The sequence below is a fragment of the Rhamphochromis sp. 'chilingali' genome, assembly GCF_963969265.1.
Source record: "Rhamphochromis sp. 'chilingali' genome assembly, chromosome: 16".
NCBI classification, from domain to species: domain Eukaryota; kingdom Metazoa; phylum Chordata; class Actinopteri; order Cichliformes; family Cichlidae; genus Rhamphochromis; species Rhamphochromis sp. 'chilingali'.
In genome coordinates, this window is record NC_137943.1 from 25,749,209 (window position 1) to 25,775,816 (window position 26,608).

A 26,608-nucleotide genomic window follows, 5' to 3' on the forward strand; every position below is an offset into this window, starting at 1 on the left:
TAATTATAAATAATATGTGCACCTCGGCAGCTCAAGCTTATTCTCCACTCAATACCATGCATAATACATTGTTTCCCAAATGAATTTGTGAATCAGACATGTGATCGTACAGCTTTGTCGGCACAGATTTACTGCTAATCATTATACACGAATTCATGTCGTGAGAGAAGCATCGTCCAGACTCTTAATAGTTGTTGCCGTTTTGAAAACATGCGAAGTTTGTTCGTTTAAGCAAAAAAAAAAAAAAAAAGGGAGGTTTTGAGTAGCGTGCTCAGCCCCACGGCTCTCTGGGGAATGTTCACTAAAGTAGCAGTTAGCGTTTCAGAGCACTATGCTTAAATCTGTGTTTTTATTTTTGGTTTGAATAATGTGAGTGTTGGTAACTTCTGACAGGCTCGTATCCCCCGAGGCACCCCCAAAGAAGTTCCTGACTCTCGGCTCCAAATTTCGCTACAGCGGCAGAACACAGGCTCAGACACGCAGGGCCAGTTCTCAGATCATCAGACCTGCTCCGTTCTTTGAACGCACCTCCAGCAAACGCTACAACATGTCCCGCAGCTTAGATGGAGGTGAGGTGTTGGTTTTTCAGAGACAGAGATTCTTGGATGTGTTTCTGTACAAGAGAAAGTTGCTATGCCTCGGGAAAGTGGAAGAAAAATATTTTCACCTGACTGTTAACGTAGCTGTTAAATTTTTGGTGCATGTTTAGCAGCACAGTGACAAATGCATAAAGGATATAATAGCAGCAATGTCCAGGAGCAAATCAAAGCTTTTTCACAGTGAATGACATGCAGTTGGCCATCACATCCATCTTTGTCCTCTGGTGTTTCAGCTCCAATTATGGAGAACCACGAGACCCTGATGAAGGACAATGCTGCTGACGGGGAAGCCAAAGTCATTGCCAAGGGAGACATTATCACCACTGTAACAACTGAGAAAAAAGCAGAGGAAGAGAAGGCTGAGGAGGGGGACGCTAAGAAGGACACAGCAGAGACACCAGAACCTGCTGCCACATCACCGCTCAGACAAGACACAAAGGTAAGTTGCTGTCCACATTTAGACTTCAAGGACTTCAGAGACATTGGATGTTTTCTGTTTGATTCAGAGAGGTGCTACACGTGAAAGACTAAGATTGTTTCTTAGAAGCTGCAGTTATTATGTTTTAAGCCCTTTCTGAGATTTTAATTTTGCTTTCTTTCTTAATAGACTTCTTCTTGGCTGATGAGAATTTCCCACTTGCTATCAGCTTAACCCTCTGCAGTAGACAAGGCCTAAATGCTTTTTCTCATTTTCTGTGCGCTTTACTAATTAGCTTTTCTTTTCTTGTTTTTCCTTTGACCCTCACACTATACTCGTGTGTGTGCTCATGCTTATTCGCCCCCTTCCTTTCCCCTACACACACACGGCCATCTCTTCATTGTCATTTCCCTCCGTCAGTGCACCCCTCATGCATTCACATCTGACCCCCTCCGTTCTGAGCTCTCGCTCCCTTCATCCCCCATTTCATCAACTAAAGTACGGCGCAGGCACAGGGAGAACGCCCGCAAGCGAGCTTCATCAGTCAGTCCAGTCAAGAGCAGTACCGGGTGCCGCCGCCGGCAAGCCCGCGCCGACCATAAAGCCGCCCTGCTGGAGGAGCAGGCTCTGCTTTTGTCAGCCCGCAAGCAGAGGCTGGAGCAGGGCAAGAGCCGGGGCGGCACGCTCTTCTCCTTCTCCCTGCACCTGCCCGACCTGTCGTCCATCCTAGATGAGGATGGCTACATCACATTCCCTGACCTGTCAGAGATGCGCTTCCTTCCTGAGTGTGCGCAGAACTTCCTCCCCATTAAGTCACCTTCACTCATCCCCTGCTTCCTTTTCATCTTCTTCTTCCTGCTTTCCACTTCCTTCTCTGTGCCCTATGCCCTCACCCTCTCCTTCCCGCTGGCGCTGTGCCTCTGCTACCTGGAGCCCAAGGCAGCCTCCCTGACCGCCTCCCTAGCCCAGAGTTACCATGACCATGACAGTTCAGAGGAAGAGGAGGTGTGTTTTGCGGACGCCTGTATGTTCCAGTACCCGCCCCTGGCTTAGAATGACAGTCCATGATATCGGTTAACCCCTTACCGTGTCCTCTGCCGTTTCACCAGTTCAGAGCCGACCTGGAGACTGTCTGTCCCAGTGTCTGTCAGTCTCCTACTTTCAGAACCTCATCTCTGCCCAGTCACATTCATCCTGTAGACTACATCCTCATCAGCATCACGAGTACACGGAGATGAACTTGCAAGTCTCACCATCTCATATTTGATGTATGTTTAAAGAGAGGGTTAGACACAAATAGTCAGGGACATTAAGAGCTTCTGAGCTGCTTCAGTGACACGTTACCATGAACTCTCACTGAAGAAAAAAACAGTTCATCATGTGACTATTTCACTATCTGAATGAGCACATTGTGTTTACAGATTATGAGTATCAGAAGAACTCACCTGTCTTCATTTAGTCACTAATCCTTCACCAAACCCCACAAAGAAAAACACGGCTTTTGTGGCTAACCCATCTCAGTGTTATCATGTACATTCAGGGCTTTTATAGATTAAACCGTTATCCATACCAGCTGCATGGGAACACATCCATATATATCTGCACTCAGTCTCTCTGCATTGCGTCCAGAAGAGCAGCACTAATTAAAATGAATCATTCAAACAGAACATCAGCTGAAAAGGGCACCGAGTGTTTCGGTGAAGAGGCTTGCCATGTGGAGTGCAAAGATGTGCTACCTTTCCCTCAAGCAGCACTCTTTGCAGTCACCAATTATGAGTGTAGTGTAATACACGCTGTGATGCAGAGAGACAGTGACCGATAAATGCATCCTAATCACCCCAGCATGCATGACGTGAGAGGAGGGGGAGGGCCTGAAAGTCAGGTTACTGTTCGGCAACAAATTTTTACTGTCAAGTGTTTTGTGTTTGTACAGTGACTACACAGCAAATGTCATATCCACGTGGAGTGATTGACATAAACCACGATGTAGCCTCTCGTAATCACAAATTTGTATTATTGATTTAAAATATATATATCAAATGTTACCCTGAAATGTCAAAGTGACTGACCGAAGGTTTCATCTTCCTCTGAGTCTGTTTTGCTTCTGCTTATTTTTCATTTGCTTTTTAACTGTTTGTTTTGTGGTTGTTCTTTTGCAGAACGTATCTGCAGCATTGTCTAATAATCTGTAGCTGACAGTGCAAACAGCCAATGCATTTCCATCTTCCCCATTATTGTGGCTATGAAGAATTTCTGTAGAGCATAAATGCAAATAGTCAAAAGTTCACAAGTTTGGTTGTTCTTGTTTTTCTTGCTTTCGACTTGGACCCGTTTGGGTGTGTCTGTGAATGCAGACTGACAGCGAACAAACTGATTTTGCCTTTGATGGAGAGATGACCGCTACAGAGGTTTGTACACAAAGAAAACCATCATAATTAAGGCATGCAGGAAATACAGAATAAAAAGGAAAAGCAAGGAAGTGCCGGTGAATTATAGGTCTGGTAACCACTGAAACGTTTTTTGCGAAAATGCAAAAGTCGTGTATGTCGTGCTCTGGATCTTGTTATGCCATTTTAGTTCCTTCCCTTTTTTATGTATTAAAATGCATGTCACAGTATCTGCACTTTTATCTCTTTATCAGTCTTTTCTACAGACTCCATTAATACTGACTGTTGGCTAAGCCCTGCACCTGTTGCAGTGTCTGTTGATGATAGACTTTAATTTGTAATACCTAAAAACAAAAGCGTTTTTTAAACAAAGAGGATTTCAGACAGGCTTCTTGTGTCTGTCTGATTTCATCATCTGAAGTGAAAAATATTGCCAGATTCTGTTAGCTTAAGCTCCTGTAATACGCTCATTTTGGCCATAAAGGGGGAGACATAACCATCCCAAACTAATTTGGATGTTTCTATCTAATCGCTTCTGAAGTCTGGCAGCATCAGAAATAGCTGTTGCTAGAAGCTAATGGCTAAATACTGGTGGTTACACTTAAAGTCACAAAAGAGAGCTTTTTAAAGAAAAACTCATCACACAAGTCAACGTCCACTTGGTTTGTGGATGTTGGTAATACTTGTTCATTGATTTAAGAATAAGCTCAATAGCTGTGTAGTATAGAGCAGAGAAAGTCACTGTTTATTCAGTTTCTTCCACTTTTTGATTTGGAAAGTTGAAATGAAATCAGCTGCCTGATAAAACTTGCTGTCAGTCCTTTTAAACCTGTGGAAAGATCCAAAGGTGGACATGGCTGCAGTTCCTTGTTACATATTTTGTCGTGGACTGTAGTTGTTCAGAGCCGGGGATTAGCTAACTGTCAGTTTCTGTTCATTATCTTTACCCGTTCCTTCCCTCTCTTACCTCTGCTTGCTTGTCCTTGTTGCTCGCTTTCTCTTTCCCTTCACCTGTTTTTTCCATCTGCGTCTCTTCTTTAATAGCGCATTACTGTCTTGTCTCACTGTCTCTATGCTTTCCTCCTTACTTGCTGCCAGTCTGAAGCAGATGAGGACTCTGAGATGCGGACGCAGGTACACCGGGCTTGCTTCGCAGCCCTGCTCAGTGCATCACACCGACATCAGATGCACTGAGCCGCTCACAAATCAGCCATCAGTCATTTTGTTCAATCCATCTGCCTTCGCTTGCCTGTTGCTGCTGCTGCTGCTGATGCTCACTATCATACCTTACATCAGACTCTTGCTTAAATCCACTGCGCAGACTTCTGCTGCTTTTTTGTGGAGTCGTGGTTATGTTTAATTTCCTGCTGTTGCTACACCCAGGACTCAGATTTCAGTTTTCAAGGTTCTTCATAACCTGTAACTTTTCAGTGCGTTGAAGCTTACCCTCATTTGTCAGTCATACTGTACAAACCGAGGCTCCCAGTTTCTCCTAAAACTATTTTGATTTTAATAAAGCATCTAATTCCCTTATTTACAGTTCCTCTCCCCCTTTCTTGTCTTTGCAGTATAGTTTCATAAGACGAGTAAAAGGGGAAAACGTTTTTATCAGACATAGTAATCTGATGCTAGAGGTTGGTAAGAAAAAAAATGCATGACTGAAATGTGCATGCAGGTTACTTTGGTAAGAGGAAACCTAACTGGTAATCGAAGTGGTAACAGATGTGTCTAACTGATGAGTGGCTGCTAGTATTTGAGATTTTGGGGGGTTAGACTTGCTGTGAGCATCCAAATGCATTCTTATGACAAAACAGGCTAAGTTGAAATAGGTCATTATTAACCTTGAATGAGATTTGGGAGTGTTCTTCTTAACTAAACCTATGAAACTAAATCTGTAAATCTCTGCATGAAACCAGTCCCCCCCGCCCCAGAAAATTAAGCTAGTCTTAAATGCTTCTTTAGCATTTCAGTACAAGCTGCTACTTTCTTAACAGCTGCCATGTGGGTGTACCTTTTTTTGCTTTTGTTTTGCGTTTTGTGCTAGCTGCTGCACAGGTAGCCTGGACAAAGTCCTAAACAGGCCTGTGAACAATAAGTATGAAGAGCCGAGGAAGCAAATAATGCAACTGATTTAGGTCTGCGGAAGTTTACGTCGCAGATCTTTTCCGAGCTGCATTTTATGCTGTCCGCGTATTTTTGGTAATTCTTTGGAAATGCAAGCTACCATTGCGTACATGAAGCATGGCCGTCGTTCCCTCCGCGCTGCTCCTGCCCTCATCATTGTATCACGGTTGATCGGCCACTTTAGGACACAGAGCCTCCGGCGGAGGTCGTCAAGCACCAAACCAACATCAGCGAATTGAAGCGTTCCTTCCTGGAGACCGACGGAAGCATCGCCACGCCCGGTCTGACAGAGTGGGAGAAGAGACTCTCCTCGTCCCCTATGCGCTCACCTAGATCGGATGAGGCACCAATGATAGAGCCGCTGGAGCTGGATGTAAGCTGCAGCACCACAGCAGACTGAATGATGGCATGTGTGTGTAGAGCATGACATCACCAAGGAGATTTCCTTTGGTTTTTTTTGCTTTAAAAAAAAAAAGTAGTCAGTTCAGGATTTAGTGCACATTGACTCATAAAGCAGTAAATTTAATATTCATAATGAGCCTAGATTTTTATTTTTTCTCAAACGGTGCAAGTGTGGTCACACATTTTGCATCCCAAATGGTTTTAGTGCATATGAAAGGAGACGATGGGCACCTTGACAGAGGAGAATTATCTGTAAAGTTATTCAGAGCTGAATAAAGTTAATTTCAGTGAGTGTGTTTCTCTTTCCCTCTTATCAGCTCATGTCTTCGGTAACTGATTATCATATTAATTTGTCTCAGTAATGGATGATGAAGTCATTAATCAGTGGTGTGATTGTTGTGCTCAGTGACATGTGCATTTTTATCAGAGTTTCTCCTTTACTTGTGATGTGTAAAATTATCTGATGGACTTGCACAGGACAAATGAGCGGCACTAATTAAAGTCTGAAGACGAGTCACTGACAACCAGTGTGTCTGACTAAAAGGCAAGAAGGTGAAGGAGCTTTAGGATCCAGAGTTGCCACAATGGAACATGCGGTTCCACTGGTTCTGCCCGTTCTTGTATTTTTCTTGAATATATGTGACTTTCTTTAAATGTCTATTTATGTTTTGTTCCCTCTGCAGACTAAAGAAGATGAGCCAGCAGCAGATGAGACAAAAGAGGTGGAACCTAAAATCACTGAGGTAAGCTGCTTCCACTGAGTTAATATTGAACATGTGTGAGACTTGTTGTTTTTGTTTGTTTGTTTTTACTATGTGGAGTTACTTGTAGCTTGTGGTTCTTTGAAAGAACAGTGTTTCTGTCAATTTCTGCTTTTTTTTTTTTCCCCCTCAACACTCTCTAAGCTTTCTTTGGCCGCTGTTTGAAAGCTTTTAAAACATCCTTTTTGTCTTTTCAAGTTTAGAAACCGCTAAAGACTCATTAGTTCTTATAGTGACAGTACCTCTGTCTCTGCGGAGGGACACTAGAACTTGCAGCTCTTGGAGAAATTGAAGTGTGATTACTAAGAGCTGCAAATTGCCTGTGGTCGTTGAGAGTAGGACGCCGTTGTGGTGCAAATGCATGTTTTTTCCAGATTTGATTGTAGTTGAACAAACCATTAAACTGTTGTAAGAATTTAAATTGACTTGACCACATCCACAAAAGTTGGTTAGCAAATCACAGAAAAACAACAGAAGAAATCTCAAATTAAACCTATGGCCAGTGTTTAGGACTGCCCAGTCTTTAAATGTACTGAAATATGTAAAATGTTATGTTAAGTTTGTTTAGCAAAAGGTGTGTGTGTGTGTTTTCTCCTTGTGCGTTCTTTATTTCTGCTGTGTATTGGCTTTGTCATGTCCTCTGTCTACTAACTTGAACGATCCATGTCCAATAAGCCAAGTGTCTCCCCAGGCAGCAGGTTATCTGGTGAAATATGTGGTGGATAGTATGACAGCTGATGGGCCCACCTCCTCTGGGCCTCATGGGATTAGTCTGTCAACCACTATGGACGACGACGTCTTTATGGACGGGACCCTGAGGGAGGTGGAGGAGAAAACCCCTGAGTCCCAGGACGACGTGTCAGAGAGGTTGGTGGTGAAGGTCAGCCCCGGAGCTATGAGACAAGAAGTGTCCCAAGCCATCAGCGACAAGAAAGGGACGCTAATTATCCTGAAGGACGCCGAGGATAAATCAGACACTGAGGGCAAAGAGAAAAGTGCTGTCCCTGGAGAGTTTAAAGCTGATGAGCATGTAATGCGGATGGCTTCTAAAGAGGAAGAAATCCCCAGAGCAGACACTTCAGTTGTTACAGAAGCTCAAACTACAGCCGCCAAGATGCTGAGTCCGAAGGTGGAGATAAAAACAGACAGCATGACTCAGATTAAAGGCATTGACTCGCCTAAGAAGGCTATGGCATCATGGATCTCTGAGGAGGTGAAGACGGAGACTCCAGAGTTCATCAGTATGTCAACAAAGGAAGTAAAAGATATGAAGACTTCTGATGGACTACAGGAGAGAGCAGAAATCTTCACTTTCAAAGAAGTCCAGTCTGAGCAGTCAAAGTCCAGCCTGACTCAGATTACAGTTTCTGAATCTTCAACTACATCTTTAGTTGTGGTACTGTATGAAAACTAAAAGTAACTATTCAGTTTTGGCTGCCTCCCCTCATATCTCCACCACCACCACCCGCTGCCTAGCCCCATTTACTGCCTTCACTCCAGCAGCGACCAAACCGGTCTAATAACTCAAGCCCCGTGCATGACTAACAGTCCCTTAACACCTAGCGTTTACACGCATTCTTGCCAAACCGCTGGTTTCTTTTGCAGTCGGGCCCGCTGCTTCTTTTTCAGTGCAGCTGCTTTGGGTTTGTTTTTTAGTTTTGTTGACAGCTAACAGCTTGCCTTACAGTAGCAGCTAACTCCCGCAGCTGATAAAGGAAGAAATTGGGTCTCTGTCTGTTTCTACAGCTCTGCTAAGCGACACCATTTCTTTCTTTCGGTTCCGTTATCAGTTCCCTGAAAGCGGTGACTTCATAGCCCTGGCTCGGTGCCACTGCTGCAGCTTTCATCCTCCAAAATCCCCTCTGCCTTATAAACAGGTCGGGGGGGGGGGAATTGTATGGATCTACCCGAGAAGAGATTTCACTGTTCTTATGGAGCAGTTTTGAAAAGCAGATTAGTGGAAATTTGCTCCTAGTGGATTTAGTGATTCTAAAACCGGATTTTTGTTTAAAGGATTTAGGATTTGTCATAAGTCAGCACATTTAATAAGTTACATAATGGTATTCCATACAATCATTACATTATTTACTTTTCAGTCCCTTTTTTCCTTTTCCATGCTCTCTCCTTTGGCTCTTTAAATCCAGACTGTGACTTTTGACTGTTCCCTCTTCACCTCTCTCTCTCTGTTCTTGTGTCCATCCATCTTCCTGTCCCATTAGTCTACGTTGGAGTGTGTTTCCTCCTCTCAAAAGGTGACCACTGCTCTCTGGCCCTTACAGTAAATAAGTATTGGAACACAGGTTGTATGTAATTGTTGTACTGGTTGTACACGTGCTCATAACTAACAGTTGTTCCCTTTACAGGTTTGAATTTGCCCTGTGTGTTTGAATTTTGACATTATCTAATGATATAATTATCATTCACAGGCACCAGCTGGTCAGGAGGAGAAACCGGTGATAGAGACGGAGGCACTCCCAGCCAAGTCTGCAGGGCCATCGGTAAATATCCAGACCACAGAGGCTGTACAGGCCGAGCAATCGCACCCTACAGCAGAGCCACAAGCCATGAAAATGCTGGGGAGCTAAGCTTAACAGATGTAGAGGTGGAGGCACCGATGTTAAAAAATGGCAATGATGGGTTCAGATTTACTCTTCCTGATTATATTAGTGGTTATGGAAAGCAAGGAGAGCTGCCTTTAACAGAGGAGGAACCCGATGAAGAAAAAAATAAGAGGTTTTTGGAGTCTTTAGAAAAGAAGTTTGCAGCTTTTAAACATGCAGGGGAGAAGAAGCACACAGAAGTGAAGAACAGGGTTCAGTTCTCTGATGAGGTACAATTTTTCAAAGAAGAATTCCCCGTAAAGACAGAAGATGGTATGGAGGTGGATGAAGAGGTGGTGGAATGTTTTCCAGTGGCCCCTGAGTGTACAGAGGATGACTCAAAGAAACTTTCAGAGATGTCAAACCGTTTGCCGTTTGAAAAAGAGAAATATTACCATGTTAAGATGGAAAGCCCAGAAGATGAAACGGAGGAAGCAGAGGTTAAACCCTTGGCTGTAAAGAAGGGAGTACCTCACAAGTATGACAATAAAGAAGTGAATTTGCAAAAAATGGAAGAAAATGAGTCAGAAGGGAGAGGAGATATGATGGCATCAGAAGAAATTGTAGAGGGCAAAGCACTGGAAAAAGAAACTGAGGTGCGAGGCCAGACAAGCCCACACAAAGGGACTCTATCTGAACTCCTTAGGTCACACACACCAGCTTCCAATTCGCCTTCTGCTGTGCCTCGGTTGGAGGTAACATTGCATAAGCTTCAGACGCCTCAGCCTCATTATTACAGACTCACCATCTCCCCCCGCATCACGGCCCACCACTAGTAATTGATCTAGCTCTGCCAAACGCATGGATTTATTTCTCAAGCTCCTAACTCCGCAGTTTGTTGCTGTGCAGATCAGCTGACCTTTTAATTGATGTGGTGCACACACTTGATAGAAAACTTGTGATTCCCGTTCTTCAGTGTCCTCCCCTGCACTGGATGAGGGACTAACACATGACTGCATGCTCTTTTAGAGATCTGAGGCACTCGGTGACCATCCTTGGCTTAGCTTATTAGCATTATTTTAGTCAATGTGATTTACTTATTTTAAGAACAGAAGCACACAGTTAACAGTGAACACCTGTAGCATTTGATTTCAGGCATAACATCTGACTCAGGTAGGGTGCTTTTCATAATGCTGGTCTTCCCCTGCAGGCATTTATTTGTCCCTGTTTTGTGTATTTGTCAAACAGAGTCCCGACATTACCGCAGTGGCTACCAAAGACATGCCCGTGATCCACACTGAGACAAAAACGATCACCTATGAAGCTGCAGAGGTACATGTGACCACAATGTGTGACTGTCGTAGTTATTGGATGGCAGTGATGGAGGAATAGTGTACGAGTTGGTATAAGAAATTTAGCAGTAGCAACAGCAGGATTTGAGGTGAACTGACAATCATGTTGCAGAGCAGCACTCGTTCACTGAGTGCAGTGTTTGCATTTGCCTGGGAGGTCAAATATTAACCCGACTTTTAGCGCCATTTTGCTCCCCACTACCTCTTGTGAGAAATGTTTGTTTTGAAGCTTAAAGCTGCATTGTGTTCAGCTGCTAGCTTCTGACTATCATCTGCTTGGTGAGCAGCCAGCATTTAATGGAGAACAGTTATCAGAAACGCAAAAAGAAAAAAGGTACAGCAACTGCCTGCTGTGACAGCAGACGACCAGTGAGAGTGAGTCAAAACACTGAAGTTACTGGAAAGTCTGAGCAGTAAGAAATGAGATAAAAACACATTTTTGAAGCTTTGTAGAGCTGATGGGAACTGCAGCAGTTGGAGTTACTGCAGCTTTAAAGCTCAACTATAAATTTTCATGGATTAGCGATGGATTAAGTCAGCGTTTGTTAAATGGGGTACTCGCATCCCTTAGGCATGCTTTTAAAAGCTGCAGGGGGGTAAGTATGTCTACCTCTGCCAAGGATGTTATGTGATTGGTTCAGTTTGTTTGTTTGTTTGTTTGTTTATAGCAAAATTACTGGAAAAGTTTTGAAGGGATTTGCATTAAAATTTCACCAGAGGTGGAGCTTAGCACAACTTGGTGTGATTACCTGATGCAGTCAATCTGGATCCAGGAATATTTGGAAGGATTCTGTAACATTGCTACATGGGGCAACATTTAATTATTTATTTAGTACAAATATTACTGATTACTGGGTTACTGTTAAATGTGAAGTGTGTCACTAGTTGCTTTCCTGCCACCAAGAGAGACAAAGATTCTCACACAAGACAAACAGACTCACTGGGCTGAATAAACATGTCAGTGTTAGTACATTACTGCAGCGGTCCCCAACCCCCGGGCCTCGGACCGGTACCGGTCCGTGAGTCGTTTGGTACCGGGCCGTGAAAGTTGAGGCTCAGGTGTGAAATGTATGGTTTTTCAGGGTTTTTATCGGTTTTCAGCGTTATTTTGTTATCGTTTTTGTCGTTAACTCGGTTTTCCTGGGTCTTTTCGCGTGTGTTATGAATAAATCTTCTTTTTTTCGGTACCAGTACTAGTTTTATTTTGTTGTATTTATCCGCGACACCTTAAAGGCCGGTCCGTGAAAATATTGTCGGGCATAAACCGGTCCGTGGCGCAAAAAAGGTTGGGGACCGCTGCATTACTGGGAAAAATGAGAAGCACTTGATTAAATAATTGTGCATAATGTGTGGCTCACTTAAAACCACCAAGAGTTATCGTCTGACCTGCAGTTTGTCTCACTGTTTGTCTTCAGCTGCAGACTTGGCTGAAACACACTACCTGCACAGCAACAGACACACACAGTTATCTACTATATGGTGGGAAAAGTCAACATGTAGCAGCATGCAGCACAATCCAGATAATTTTCTCAGGAGTTAGTTGAGGCTGAAACGTAATTGAAAAAGAACTAAACGTGAATGAGTTTGAGCTTTGAGGTTTCCACTAATCAGTATTTATTGGAATTTAAAGAAGGTAGTACTGCTGCTGTGTTTAGATGGTTTTATGTGCAGTGCTCATGTAGAGTGTTTTGTGTATCAACAGGTTGAGACTAACGGTGATGCAGACCCCGGAGTGTTGCTGAGTGCTCAGACGATAACCTCAGAGACCACCAGCACCACGACAACCACACACATCACAAAGGTCAGGGCACATCTGTTGTTGCTTTAGACCAGGGGTGTCAAACTCAAATACACAGTGGGCCAAAATTCAAAACTGGAACAAAGTTGCGGGCTAACATTAATATTTATTGAAAAAAAAAAAATCTTCCTCCAGATATAAGAATGAATCTTTTCTTATGGACTCAAACAAGTTTTGCTGAAAAACTGAATATGGAACAAGCAAAGCTTAATATTAAACAATATATATATATATTAGCTGTATAACACCAGTAGGCCAGCTCTAATAGTAATTTGGTATGGCTTCGCGGGCCAAATGTAATTAGGCTGCGGGCCAAATTTGGCCAGAGTTTGACACCTATGCTTTAGACTCTTCACGCTTGTTGTACATCTGAGCGTCTCTCTTCTTTCTGGCAAGTTTCAAACCTGAATCGCTGAATAAGCCGGGAAAGTGTTCTCATCAAGTGATCGCAAGTGTGTGCCTGCCCAAGGGGATGAAAACAGATGCATATATCCATCCCCTGGTTTTTATTTTCATGAGTTATTACAGTTTTGTTTTTATCGGTGCTTTTAGTATTGTTATTATTAGTAGTAGTATTATTATTATTATCATCATCATTAGTATTATCATCAGCTGCTTAAGCTACAAAAAAGGCCAAACAAGTTCAGATACCTAGATTAAGACTTTCTTATGACGAGCTGACGGGAGTATTGCAGTGACTGGCTCAGCTTCGGCGCCTAATAAGCTCATCACTGGACCCACTTCAGTTTGCCTACCAGCCTGGCATTGGAGCGGATGATGCCGTCATTCACCTCCTACATCGTTCCCTCGCTCACCTGGAGACCGCTGGAAGCACTGTGAGAATCATGTTCTTTGATTTCTCCAGTGCCTTCAACACTATTCTTCCCTCGGTTCTAAAGGACAAGCTGGTGAACTCTGGAGTGGACCATCACCTCACTACCTGGATCCTGGACTACCTCACCGACCGACCACAGTATGTGAGGACTCAGGGCTGTGTGTCGGACAGGGTCGTCTGCAGTACGGGGGCCCCACAGGGAACGGTTCTGGCTCCGTTCCTCTTCACCATCTACACTGCAGACTTCTCCCACAATTCCACCCAGTGCTTCCTGCAGAAGTTCTCTGATGACTCTGCAATAGTCGGCCTCATCACTGATGGGGACGACAAGGAGTACAGAGGTCTGACCCAAGACTTTGTGGACTGGTGCCAGCTGAACTACCTCCAGATCAACGCCAGTAAAACCAAGGAACTGGTGGTAGACTTCCGCAGGCACAAGCATTCTCCACTGCAACCACTGAACATCCAAGGTATGGACATTGAGGCTGTGGACAGCTACAGGTACCTTGGTGTTCATCTGAACAACAGACTGGACTGGACTCATAACTCAGACGCCCTCTACAGGAAAGGGCAGAGCAGGCTGTACCTGCTGCGGAGACTCAGGTTGTTTGGAGTGGAGGGCCCACTCCTGAAGACCTTCTATGACTCTGTGGTGGCTTTTGCTATCTTTTATGGTGTGGTCTGCTGGGGCGGCAGCATCTCTGCTGGGGACAGGAAGAGACTGAACAGGGTGATCCGAAGGGCCAGCTCTGTTCTAGGATGCCCTCTGGACCCAGTGGAGGTGGTGAGTGACAGGAGAACGGCGGCTAAGCTGTCATCCCTGATGGACAACATCTCCCACCCCATGCAGCAGACTGTGACAGCACTGAGCAGCTCCTTCTGTGGGAGACTGCGGCACCCACGGTGTGGGACGGAGAGATTTCGCAGGTCTTTCCTCCCCACTGCTGTCAGACTCCATAATAAAGACTTTAACTGATCAAGCACACACATCCATACATATGCAATAATACTAAGTGCAATAATCCTTTCTGTCATCGTTGTATTTTTACTCAGTTGTATATAGTATTTGTATTTGTATTCTATTTTTATCTTATTGTATATTTATTTTATTTTATTCTACTGTATATAGTATTTTATTTTATTCTATTCTGTACAGTTGTGTACTGTATTATTCTTATTGTATTCTAATTTTTGCCTCATAACTTTTGCACTGTCCACTTCCTGCTGTGACAAAACAAATTTCCCACGTGTGGGACTAATAAAGGTTATCTTATCTTATCTTATCTTATTTTATGTGTTTTCTGTTGGTCAGACGGTGAAAGGAGGCATATCGGAGACAAGAATCGAGAAAAGGATCGTTATCACCGGAGACGCAGACATCGACCATGACGAGGTCTTTTAGTCCTTTCATACTGTTTCTCTGCTTACCCATACTCATTATTTTTCTCTTTCTGCAAAGCTGATTATTTGATTGTGTGGTAAATTAAAAAGGTCAAGTGCTGAGCGGTGACTTAGTAACCGTCAGGATATTTAGGACAGGAATGGGCTAACGTGACATTTTAAACAAATTAACTCATCATATGGCTTAACAAGTTCTGGACGTATAAGAAATGTGACTAAAAATGACTTCCCTGTTGGCATACTGACTTACAATCCAACATCCCCGCTCCCTCCCTGCCTTTCTCCGTTCTCTGTCTCCCCCTGGTGATCCCTTTTGGCACTGCACTCCCGTATGTAGGCTCTGGCTCAGGCCATAAAGGAGGCTAAAGAACAGCACCCTGACATGTCAGTGACCAAAGTAGTGGTACATAAAGAGACAGAGATCACGCCAGAGGAGGGGGAGGACTGAACCAGGTAAGACAGCAAGGCCCCAAGTCCCGATCCCGGCGCTGTCCTGTTTAGTCTGGTTTTAATTTGGTTGAACTGGGCTTTGTTTTTCTTGTTTGTTCTTTCAAGCTGGTTTCCTCTCTTAGGCATGCTGCTTTTCCATCAGCACTTCTTCTCACTGGTGCAGATAGCCCTGTTTCTGTGGTACTTACAACTAATGCATCATGCTGCTGTCATTTCATTCCCCTCTGCAGGGAAAAGGACTGAAGATGCATGTGTGCACACAGGCCGGATATTACAGTCTCAATTCGTAATGACAAGGCTTAAAAACATTTACAGTAATGCTGCCGGCAGTCTCATGCAATCTAGTGCAATATGGCTACAACACTTCCCTCTGCTGGAGAGAAACACAATGAACTTTTATTTGAGAGCTACAGCCATGTACTGTGTGTTTAAAGATGTCTTTACTCCCTTTTTTTAAAGATATTTTGTAAGTTTAAATTGCTGCGCTAATATTACAGTTTTCTAAATAAGAAGTGTATTCTTATTTATTTATTAGACACACATGTGGAAAAATGTTTGAAATTATGCCTGCATGTTGTGAAACATTGAGTGAAAAGATCTTCCATATATTGTTCTGCCTGCATTGTGGTAGCTCACAAAGAGCACAGGCAGGGATGAGCGATTAAATTCCAGCTGAACCGGCTTCCGCTCCGAGCCTGCGACTGCAGACGCGCCCGTATGGACTGAAATCTGATCTTGAGTGCACACAGATGTGCTTTGGTCTATTTTCAACTACGCTCTGTAAATTTGAAATTATATATGTTAGCTGAGGAAATCCTTGTGTACCCAGTTGTACAGGTCACAAAAAAGATTACATTTGGAGAAATTAATTTTTAGGGCTTTTTTGAAACTACTGAATATGCATGTGACATAAAATATCAGATTTAATCTGATTTGAAAGTTGTTCACTAATTGTTCTTTTAAAAACTCTATGAAAAGTTTGTGACACAAAGGCGAAAACCGCAATAATTTTGCAGCAGACAGCAGCCTGCTTTTCATGGAAATGAACACCAGAGCCTGGGGTTCATCCCTGAGATGATTCTAGGGCACACTGTGACACACTTCTGCTTTCAGTTGCACTTCCCTGTTTTTGCACGAAGGGAAAAATAGGTCAGCAGTCCTTATGGCGTTTCAACAAACTCTGCAAATACAGCCATTTGTGTTTCAACTTGTCCACTGTGGGTATTGTGAGGATTTTCTCATGTGTGGAGCTGTTATAAAAGAACTTTGCATTTCACTGCAGCACAGCATGTCATTCTAGTTGCCTTCTCTCAAGCATTTATAGTCTCTGGAAAGTGCTCGCTGTCAAGTTTTACTCTAGTTCACCTTTTGGCAGTGAAACTTGTTCCTTTATCCTCTGACTGACTGAAACGGTCCCAAGGCGCTGCGTTTGGGATGAGCGAGCGTGCATGTGTGTGCTTGTGTGACTCACCAGATGGGAATGCTTGACTTTGTTTCTGCAGCCTTGCCCTCAGTCCTGTGTTTGCATGTGTGCTGTCTTATCTGAGTGTGCTTGAACAGCTCTGGTAACATGATAATAAATGTTTGTAGTGTTTTGGGTAGTTGTTGTTTCCCTTGGGTGCTAGATACACACAGAGTGGTGGTGCAACCAGAAAAATTGGAAATCACCATTTTCTTCCTTTTTTGTTTCTCATGTTAGGAACACGTCCACAATGAAGTCAAAATGTAACTTATATTGTTTTAAATTGCGTGAGATAGTTTCCTGTTTATATGCCATTTAATGTGGGTGTGAAGGATTTGATATCAACAGGTGGTGACTCAAGGCCTAGCTGTATACAAATGTTGGCCAATCGTAGCCATAGGGGGACCAGTAAGGGCGATAAAGTGTGACACAGTCTGACACTGGAAAAGAAGATGAAGGTGAACAAGTTTGACATTGCAAGCCAAAATCCTGGTTTTCCTTGTCCACATGTAAACACAGAACAGAGTTTCTGGGGGGGGGGGGGAAAGCTCCATTTTCTGTGTGGATGAAAGGCCAAAACACATAGAATAAAGCCACGTGCATGCAGACAGACCGTTAGCAAAAAAATATACAGCCCAGCCTCAGGACAGATTGAAAAAGTGAAATGTGACATGGACACAAATCGCCTGTGACGGTCAACACAACCTGGAAACAAATGTCAGTTGGAAGCATGTTTACTTCCCGCAACAAAAACTGTTATGAGATGCCTCAGACGGGCGTCTTCATCAGGACAATGATGATTTCTTTTTTTCTTTTCTTTTTTTGGTGGTTTATGGTGGTTAAAAAAAAACAAAACAAATTAGTAGCTGTCAAACTGTGAAGCGCCACAGGTAAAAACAATAAACATGTACTTCTTAAGGGAAAATAAACTAGTTTGTTAGTGTTACTATGTGATTTTAATGATTCCTAAATATTCCCTCCCCTTAACCAATAAATCAACGAGTGAAGATATAAGTAATGATAGCGCCTAACTTTTTAAAATAACTTAAAAAGGCAATATTATAAGGCCTACTTTTTGAGCTATTAGTGATGCGCTTGTTGTTTTTAACTTATTTACCAGCTGTCACTAAAAAAATACCTCAACTTTTCTAGTCTCCTAACCTAATAAAGTATAAATAACATTAAACATCACCAATAGGTGTAAATAGTTCAAATATTTACCACTTGTGACTGCTATGCAGATGTTTATGATTATTTGGTATTTGGACTTTGCATTCTTATTGCATTAGCATTTGTTGCATTTATGATATTTTAGAGCCATAATAACTGAAGTTGTTTAGTTATTGTTTACTTATTTCAAGTACCAACAAAGTGGAGCTGGGTTTAAGTGGAGGCAGTTTTAAATACAGTAAATAAAATAATAATTCTTAGTCGGGGGGACTAATGATAAATCATTTTTTTGTGTATACATCCGTGCTATACAACTGTGCTAGCTACTGTAATTAAAGTTCAGGGAAATTGGGTCTAAAGTGAAGTTGTTGGGGGTTTTTTTTTTTTTTTCTAAAAGCTACAAGCAGCTGCTGGTTGGGTAAAAGAGCCACATGTTTGAGATCCCTGGTCTAAACACGTGTAGGAGTTGTTGAATCCGTTGTCAGGATGGTACTTTTGTGGATTTCCTGTTGCCCGACTAGCCTGTGTGTATCTGTCTTGTATATTTGCATTTTTCTAACTTTTCTCTGAGCGTCTGTTTAACTTAACTGCCTTAAGCTGAAGTGAGGCTCATTTTCACTCTTTGGCAGAATGAACAGTGGCAGTAAATGTTCAGCTTACAGGATTCACTGACTTCTATTTCCTCTCCTCTTACAGGAATAACTCTGAGGGCTTTTTTTTTTTTTTTTTTTTTTTAAACCTCTGCACCCTCCCAGAATCCAGCATCCAGAACTCCACATATAACGTCGGGACTCTCAGAAGACTAGAAAGGCCTCCTACTCTCCAAGTGCTGCAGCTCCGCCGCTAGTCACAGCCATCATCTGCAAAACAACTAAATGCATTTTGCATGAGAAGGAAGCAACGTTGCATTATCAAACAAGATTATACAGAAAACCATGTGATTCTCCAAGTGGTTCCTCAATCCGTCTGCACGCCAAATCCCTGTGTGCAGCAAGCAAAACCTTTTGCTTTCACTGCCTTATATGACTTTGATGCATTTTTATGATTATTGAGAATAATTATTGTAGCAACGTTTTATTTATGAAATAAAGCCATCACTCCGGAAACTTAAAATCGCTGTAGGCTGTATATGTTAGAGAGCGTACACTATTTAACCTCGCAGTAGAAGTGCCAACGTTATTTACAAGCAAGCATCGCCTCATTCCTTCAAACAGCTCCGTGGTTATCCAGCAGGTATGTCACTACAGAAATCACTACAGCTACGTACTGTACATATCAAAGCTTTCCTAGGAAAATAGCAAATTATCTTTCAAAGTTGATTTTTTTTTTTGGTCATGTCTACTTGAATAGCATTTTCCTTTATATCAGTGTTTCATCATTTCTCATTGATTCCCCCACTTCAAGGTTTTTAGAGACTATGTCCTGGCAAAAAAGTCAAGGAATCAAAGGTTTCTGGGCATGAAATGGATTTTATTTGCCTGTGGAGGGTTTGTTTTTTCTCCAGGGTAGATGATCAGCTGCAGCACAAGTCCCAGGTTTGTGTGACTGTGAGGCAAAGGGTTCAGACTGGCGAGCTCTCCCCTGATTTACATTCAAAGCCAAGAGAGATCTATAATCCCCCTCCACTTTCGCCCACCCTGAACACATCAGCTGTGTTGCCCCCCTCTTATCCATTCTAATGTATCCAAAAAAATGAGTATTATTGATGTACAGCTGTGTTTTCCTCAAAAAGGTGCAACAAAAGTGGCAAGTGCATTTGTTTTGTTTTGTTTTTTTTAATTTGCTGGTCTCTTCTAAAATAATAAAAACCACCACAGTACTGAAACCTGTGTCAGCACTCATTTATGCCTCTTTAAGTATCAGTTTTTGTCATCTCCAAATATAGTTAAAATAGTGGAAATATGATTGAATAGTTGTGCTAATTTTAAATTATGTGTAACTTTGATTTTAATTTGATATTAAATTGTTAAATCTTAAAGTTTCACTTTATGGAAATATGCTAAAATCAATTAGGCTGAGCACACGGCAGAAACGGATCGATCTTTAAGCGGTAAAATCAAACTTAAGCAGGGTGAAATTATCTAAAAATAACATAATTAAAGTTAATGTTTAAATATGATGATGGGAGGCGGTTGAGGCTGTAAGCTGCAGCCCATCTATTATTTATGAAACCAAATGCTCCAAACCCTTAATTGACCTGTTAAAAGGAGAGCCCGCGGGCTAATTAAGACAGGCGTTGTGCAGTCAGAGGTAATTACTGTGAATACGCGGAAGCCCCGCCCCTCTGCGTACGTGCGGTTATTTCCCAAGATTTATAGAGAGTAAGAGCGCTCACTCCGTCTCTTATTGTGTGAGTAAATGTGCATTTGTTACTAAAGTGCACCTCAGAGTCGCATGAATGTCACCACAGTGGTTACAAAGAATATTAATTACACACAGGATTAGAAATTTATAAAAAAAAAAGTGAAAGTATTTCCAGGTGGAAGGAAACTTTTGAAACACTTAAAAATCTACAATAGAAATGTTTTTTTTGTTTTTGTTTTTTGCTTGTTTATTGTTGTTGTTTTTTTTTTAAGAATTGTCACACATGTAGTGACAGTAGAAAACATGTGGCACAATGGTGCATTATGTAATTGTTTTAGCATTCTAGCCCACTTGAGACCACACTGGGCTGTAGCCCATGAACTAACACTCCTGCTGAACAATATTGGAGTAAACGCCCGTGGCTGCTCAATCTTCAGCATCATTTGTCCAGTATATCTACCATCCCTCCTGTCCAAACCATCTCAGCCTGTCCTCTCTAAACCACTCTGCCTCACGTATTCATTTCTAATCTTGTGAACGCTACTCTTAAATTTCAGCATCTTAATTAATAATAATAATGGATTGCATTTATATAGCGCTTTTTGGGACCCCTCAAAGCGCTTTACAATACCACTATTCAGTCACTCTCACATTCACACACTGGTGAAGGCAAACTACAGTTGTAGCCACAGCTGCCCTGGGGCAGACTGAAGCGAAGCGAAGCGAAGCTGCCATATTGCACCATTGGCCCCTCTGGCCATCACCAGTAGGCGGTAGGTGAAGTGTCTTGCCCAAGAACACAACAACCGAGACTGTCCGAGCTGGGGCTCAAACCAGCAACCTTCCGATTACAAGACGAACACCCAACTCTTGAGCCACCGAAAAACAGAAAATTTTACGTGTGTGGTGGGGGGCAAAGGAGGGGCACATACCTCTTCAGCAAGTATGTGAAAAGCCCTACTTGTAACAGAGTCAACAAAATATCCACAAAAACACTTTAAATCTATTTATTGTATTATTATCTCTTTTGAGAAAACAAAGAATTTTTTTTGTATAAATGAGACCCCCCTCCCCCCAAAAGTTCCCCAAAATAAATACAGAAAAAGAACTTAAATGACTGTACTGGGGTGATGAACATAAAAGTTGTGGTGGGCAGCTGGGGGCTGTTGCTTCCCCGTGCCCCCCTGTAGGTCTCCCCCTGCTAAAAGCTTATCAAAAAGAAAAGCTTCAAGCCCAGATGATACTTTGTGTCTGTAGGTAGGTTTTTGGACACCCAGGTTATGTCTAAGACTTGGACTGAAAGCGAGTGGACTTCTTTATGTTTCTTGAAGACATTTCACCTTTCATCCAACAGACTTCTTCAATTCTAAAACCAAATGGTGGAGAGTCCCTGGTATTTAAATCCTAGTGGGAATTGTCCCTTAAGGGGGTGTCACGTGTCTCATTGAGTGTCACTGTGTATCTGCATTTCTTGGCAATTTTGTTCAGTTAATATGAATAAATAAATACTTTTTGTAATCAAATGTTCTTAATTTTAACTTCAAGACGTGAACAGACGGACTATCTGATGGGTGTTTGCTTGTATTATATTTAAAAATCACCAATATATTCAGCACGTCGTCTGATTTCCGGCAGAGTGAGTCACCACCGCGTGTATAGACGATCTCGGTAGCGCGCTTCGCTCCGGTGCTGTAGGTGGCAGCAGAACAATGCAGCATTTCCTGTGGAGCCGCACAGTCACAACAAGAGGAGGAAGAGGAAAAACGACAGCTCTGGATCGTCGTCGACTGCCTTGCGTGACAACACAGGGAATCGCGTTCAGGCTTCGGGTAATAACATTTTTTATTTCCTCTTTGTCTGCTCGGGCGGCGCGGAACAGCGCGCGGCGGGTTTTTGGAGGTTTGTCGGTCTGTTCGCCGCCGTCTCCTCTGCTGTTTGTGAACTCAGTTAAAGGCACCAGAAACATGCCAATGGAGGCTTGCTGACCAAAATGGCTGGGCGCAGTGAAATGTGAAATATTCTTGCTAAGGTTTATCTTCCTGCACGCGACGCGACTGTCACGCGAACTCGGCGGTAAAACGCGCTTTTTAAGTGGAGAATAGTGCGCGTGTTTGTTTCTGCTGCCGTTACTTTTCTGTTTTTGCTTATTATTAGCGCTACTGCGGCTCTGGGCCCTGCCGTATTTTTTCTTCGGGGTTTCTGCATCGGTTGTTTGGCCACTTGTTTGCTCTCTTGTCTGTCGGGCGCTTATTTATGAACAGGTTCACCTTCGGTTGCAAGTTTCTCCGATACTTTGTTTGTTAGGCGCGCTGCATACGCTACCTGTATATATTTTCCAAAGTGGCATGCAAATAGAGCTCCACCCCTCAGCTGTGCAGGGTGCATGCATGCCCTCGTTCTTTGGTGGGAATCAAAATATTTGACAAGTTTGCTGATTTTTTTTTTTTTTTTTTTTTTCCCCCTGCCCCCCTCTGCAGGTTGCTCCAGTTTGTCCTGCAACATGTCTGATTTACTAAGATATATCGACTATGACCACAAAGCCACCTTTCTGAAGATGCTCAACCAGCAGAGGTTGGAAGGTGAGCACTGTGATGTGGTGGTCGTGGTGGAAAACATAGAGTTCAGGGCTCACCGCTGTGTCTTGGCCGCCTGCAGCAACTATTTCAAAAAGCTCTTTAAGAAACAGAGCGACGAGGACAACTCCATCGTGGAGTTGGACTTCATCCGTTCGGATATCTTCGAGGAGGTGCTTAATTACATGTACACAGCCAGGCTGGCTGTGAGGAAGAAGGACATCAATATGATGATGTCGTCTGGTCAGATCCTGGGCATCAACTTCCTGGATAACTTGTGCACCCAGAAACGCGAGCTGACCAACATGAAAACGCGGGAAAACCAGGCTCCGGGTGACCATGGGATGAGAGCTCAGGATGCCATCCTGAAGGAGCTGGCTATGGAGGAGGTGAGGAAGAACAGCTTCTATGATCAGGGGATGGATAGCATGGGGCCCGGTGGCTCACACGTGTCTCAGCCGCACAACTATAACACCAACATGGGCAAAGAGCCGCACAGCCACACCTGGGGCTCATCGACCTCCAGCGACATGAAGCTGGAGTACCTGCTGTATGGCCACCGCGACCACGGCTCCTGCCAGAGCACGGGAGCAAAGCCCATGGACCACAACGCCAAAAAGGAGAGGCTGCTCACCGCCAACCGCCCCTACGGCTGTGAGCACTGCCCCAAAGCCTTCACCACTGCCGCCCACCTCAAAGAGCATCTGAAGATCCACTCCGGTTTCAAGCCTCACCGCTGCGTGGTGTGCGGCAAGGCCTTCATCAGGGGGCCCGACCTGAAGAGGCACGAAAGGGTCCACAGCAACGAGAGGCCCTTCGCGTGCCAAATGTGCGAAAAGGCATTCAAGCACAAGTCCCACCTGAAAGACCATGAACGGCAGCACCGGGGCGAGCGTCCCTTCAACTGCGGCTCCTGCGACAAAGCCTTCATCAAAGCGTCGGATCTGAAGCGCCACTGGAACACCATGCACAGCGCCAACCCCCGCAGACAGATGTCGCTGTCTCCCGCCGCCTCCCAGCAAGGCCAGGGAGACGCCACCGACCAGAGAGACTGGAAAATGGAGACCGGGCTACACTCGCATAACTCTGGGGACTGTTGAGCCTGCAAGCACACGTGCATACACTCACACACAGACACACATACTGACACGCAGACACACTTACATACAAATAAATATGTATACAGACTGACACAACCACAAACCTGTGACAGGCTGCGTGGCCTGACATCACATGAACAGCAATCGGAGTGAGTAACAAGAGATCATAGCATGTTAATAAGACTGTGGGGCTGTATTATTATTCTAAAGAGTTATGTCAAAGCGATGTTTCCTTTCCACCTGTAAAATCATGTAAATGTTTAGTTCACACTCTACATATATTTTTCACAAAGCATTGTTGCTATGTAGACTGAGGGTTCTCATAACATTATTCTCTTTTACTTTAATGGGATATGTAACATTTAAATGTTTGTTTAACCTTTACTGGATTTTATGGAGATGAAACGAGAGAGTGTAATAGAGAAAGGGGGAGGGCGGGGAGATATTTCTGCATAACATTTGTTGCATTGAGTATATTCACGTGGATGTTTTTAATGGCTGTGTTTAGTTGTATTGATTGATATTACACTGTAAGAGTAAGAGTCACCATTTTGCATTCAGCGCAGATGATACCAAAGTCTTGGGACTCTTGATGGATCGCCTTTATTGAGGTTGTCCTGCCCAAGCAACCGGCCAACTAGATTTACTGTTATACAGTATAACTGTCATCCAGCTATCAACAGTTAATGATAGATGTCTGTATATACTGTAGCTTAGTTTGTTGCACAATTAGAGTACACAATAATGAATTATGCACATATAACATTGTCCTACTCCAACACTTTGACAATAAACACCATTTGCTGTGTTTTATTGCTTTGTCAAAGGGGTTTTTTGGAAGGTAGAAGCGAGCTGAGCACGCTCCGTGGGATATGTGTCATGCAGAATAACTTTTCCTGTCATATCAAACCATGAAGGTAACGGTGCCACACCCAGATCAGCCGCGGGACACAGATCTGATCTTCTTTTTCTTCAAAGTTGAGCAACATGCAATGATTGAGTTTGGTCTGCTAAATGGCTACATGAAGCAAAGAGCTGCCTGAAACAGCAGCAGGCGTGTCCACTCGTCACAGCAGAGAAAGCACAAGTGGCTCCGATCCATTAAGTTTCCCAGTAAGCCTTGATGGCAAACCAGCAAAGAGGCGGGAGCTCCTCAAAGTTGGACCGCAGCCATCGTTAATCCACTTGTGCCTGCCCTCCTGTTAAGCCAAAATGATCTTGGGGGAAGCTTTTTGTTTTTATTTACTTTTTAGGTTGGTACTTTTTAAGTGTTTTTCAATAACTTAGTTGTTCAAAAATGTTTCTCTAAATTAGACAACAGACTCACTGAGAGTCGGGGGGGAAAACACAACATGTTGCAGGTAGTTGAAGCTTAAACTTCCTTTCTCCCGCACATGTAGCAGCACCTCGGGGTTTGGTTTATAAGCCTGGCCTATGCAAACAATCACATCTGTTTCCCTGCTCCCACCCGCTTTAACCAGCGCTCAAGTCCGCTGAGCCCTTTGTGTGTTTGTCCAGCTTGTTTCAGCTTTCTTGCATCTCTATACTTTAACACATGCGACGAACCTCGCACTGACCCGAGCATCATGTGAGCGAAAAGCCAATTTGCACACGGCATGAAGCCAGCGAGTGCACCCAACATGGCTGTCCTTTAATCTTGAAGGGGAAAAAAAAAAATCCAAACATAAGTGCAGCTCTCTCATACTCTGCATGCAACACTAGATGGTGCCCTGTTCATAGTGATTGACCTGTTGCTGCCCAGCTTGACCTGCTCTCTCTTTGACTGTCCGGAGCGAAAGATATAGGTATCAGTATAAAAGTTACTCGGTTTCTAATGGATGCTCACGGGTAGGGAGGAGAAGAGGGGAGGGGGAAAAAAGAGCACATATGGTTCCTGTGTGTTGAAAATGTATGCGTTCTCACACCTCAGTGTTTTCCATATATTTACATACATCTGATTCCAGTGGTTGGAGCGAGGCCAGTTGCAGCATCGGGGCCTTACAGTCTCCTTTCTGTTTGCAGTGACGGGCAGATGGAGAAGCTCAGTTCTCATTTATGACAGTTTGACCGCACAGTTTAAGGAAGGGGAGAACATCATCAGCGCTGATCCCGTTTGATGCCTGTATCTCACATTGATCTATTTTAAACTGTCAACAGGTTTGATCGCCTGTAGTTTGGGGTGAAGCCGTTTTTGTGGGAAAACTGACGTCAGTGTCTAATGGAAAAGGCGAGCCTTGCCTCACTGATGTCAGTAGATGCCCGAGATCTGTTTTCTGCATTTCCTGGCCCTGCTGGACTGTACTCTCTGTGTGTGTGTGTGTGGGGGGGGTTGTGGGAGTGTGCATTAAAGCCAGTGAATGATGCAGGATATGGGTTTGTATCACATTGTTAGGCTCAATGAGGCTGGGTGTGTGCGTCTTTGTGTCGTGACTGCCTGCACGTCAGTATCTTTGAAGAAGGTTGAAATGTAATGTGTATGTGAATTGGTGTGTGTGTGTGCACGCCTAGGGATTGGTGTGATGAGAGCTTTTTGTGTGCTTTTTAAAGTAGCGCATTTATATGTGCGTGCACGCACGTACACGTGTGCATGCATGTGTGATGACTGAGCGAGGAGGGGCTGGTGGATAGCGTGCATCCGTGTGTGTGTCCGCTTGCATTGAGTGTTTTTGTGCGCTACATGCATCTATAATGAGCTCTCTGTGTGCAAACACACATTCTTGTGTGAGTGACAGGCAACGAGTAAATGTGTATTCATGCATGCGTGCGCACCCATTCGTGCCTGTATTAGGATTATGCGTTTGTGTGTCAGTGCTTATATGTTCTTCCGTATGCATGAGCTTGCCTGTGCGTGCGTGCGTGCGTGCGTGCGTGCGTGCGTGCAGAAGCACACATCAACACTATTTAGGGAATTCTTGCTTCAGCAGTATGAATT

The 26,608-nt window shown here is 43.5% G+C and overlaps 2 protein-coding genes across 9 annotated transcripts in view; both read left to right on the top strand.

Moving 5' to 3' along the window:
• Window positions 1-18,437, top strand: part of epb41l3b (erythrocyte membrane protein band 4.1-like 3b) — a 57,008-nt gene extending 38,571 nt beyond the window's left edge. For 6 of the 8 annotated variants that reach the window (XM_080907421.1, XM_080907416.1, XM_080907417.1 and 3 more), the window contains 13 exons: window positions 394-569; window positions 833-1,038; window positions 1,438-2,022; window positions 3,372-3,425; window positions 4,503-4,538; window positions 5,713-5,901; window positions 6,614-6,673; window positions 9,118-9,189; window positions 10,480-10,563; window positions 12,286-12,384; window positions 14,529-14,609; window positions 14,955-15,070; window positions 18,396-18,437. In XM_080907421.1, the coding sequence (XP_080763547.1) occupies window positions 394-569; window positions 833-1,038; window positions 1,438-2,022; window positions 3,372-3,425; window positions 4,503-4,538; window positions 5,713-5,901; window positions 6,614-6,673; window positions 9,118-9,189; window positions 10,480-10,563; window positions 12,286-12,384; window positions 14,529-14,609; window positions 14,955-15,065 (1,753 nt within the window). In that variant the 3' untranslated portion in view covers window positions 15,066-15,070; window positions 18,396-18,437. Of the gene's footprint in view, window positions 1-393; window positions 570-832; window positions 1,039-1,437; window positions 2,023-3,371; window positions 3,426-4,502; window positions 4,539-4,972; window positions 5,039-5,712; window positions 5,902-6,613; window positions 6,674-7,382; window positions 8,088-8,910; window positions 8,944-9,117; window positions 9,190-10,479; window positions 10,564-12,285; window positions 12,385-14,528; window positions 14,610-14,954; window positions 15,071-18,395 lie in introns of all 8 variants that reach the window. The other 2 variants (XM_080907422.1, XM_080907420.1) reach the window with 2 other exon arrangements.
• A 3,267-nt stretch (window positions 18,438-21,704) lies between these two features.
• Window positions 21,705-24,489, top strand: LOC308412908 (zinc finger and BTB domain-containing protein 14-like). Its single transcript, XM_080907600.1, has 2 exons — window positions 21,705-21,832; window positions 22,481-24,489. The coding sequence occupies exon 2, from the start codon at window positions 22,504-22,506 to the stop codon at window positions 23,674-23,676; it is 1,173 nt and encodes a 390-aa protein (XP_080763726.1). The 5' UTR covers window positions 21,705-21,832; window positions 22,481-22,503; the 3' UTR covers window positions 23,677-24,489.
• The last annotated feature ends 2,119 nt before the right edge of the window (window positions 24,490-26,608 follow it).

Excerpts from the sequence above, each read along its gene's own strand:
- LOC308412908 (XM_080907600.1), top strand. The coding sequence starts at position 22,504 with ATGTCTGATTTACTAAGATATATCGACTATGACCACAAAGCCACCTTT.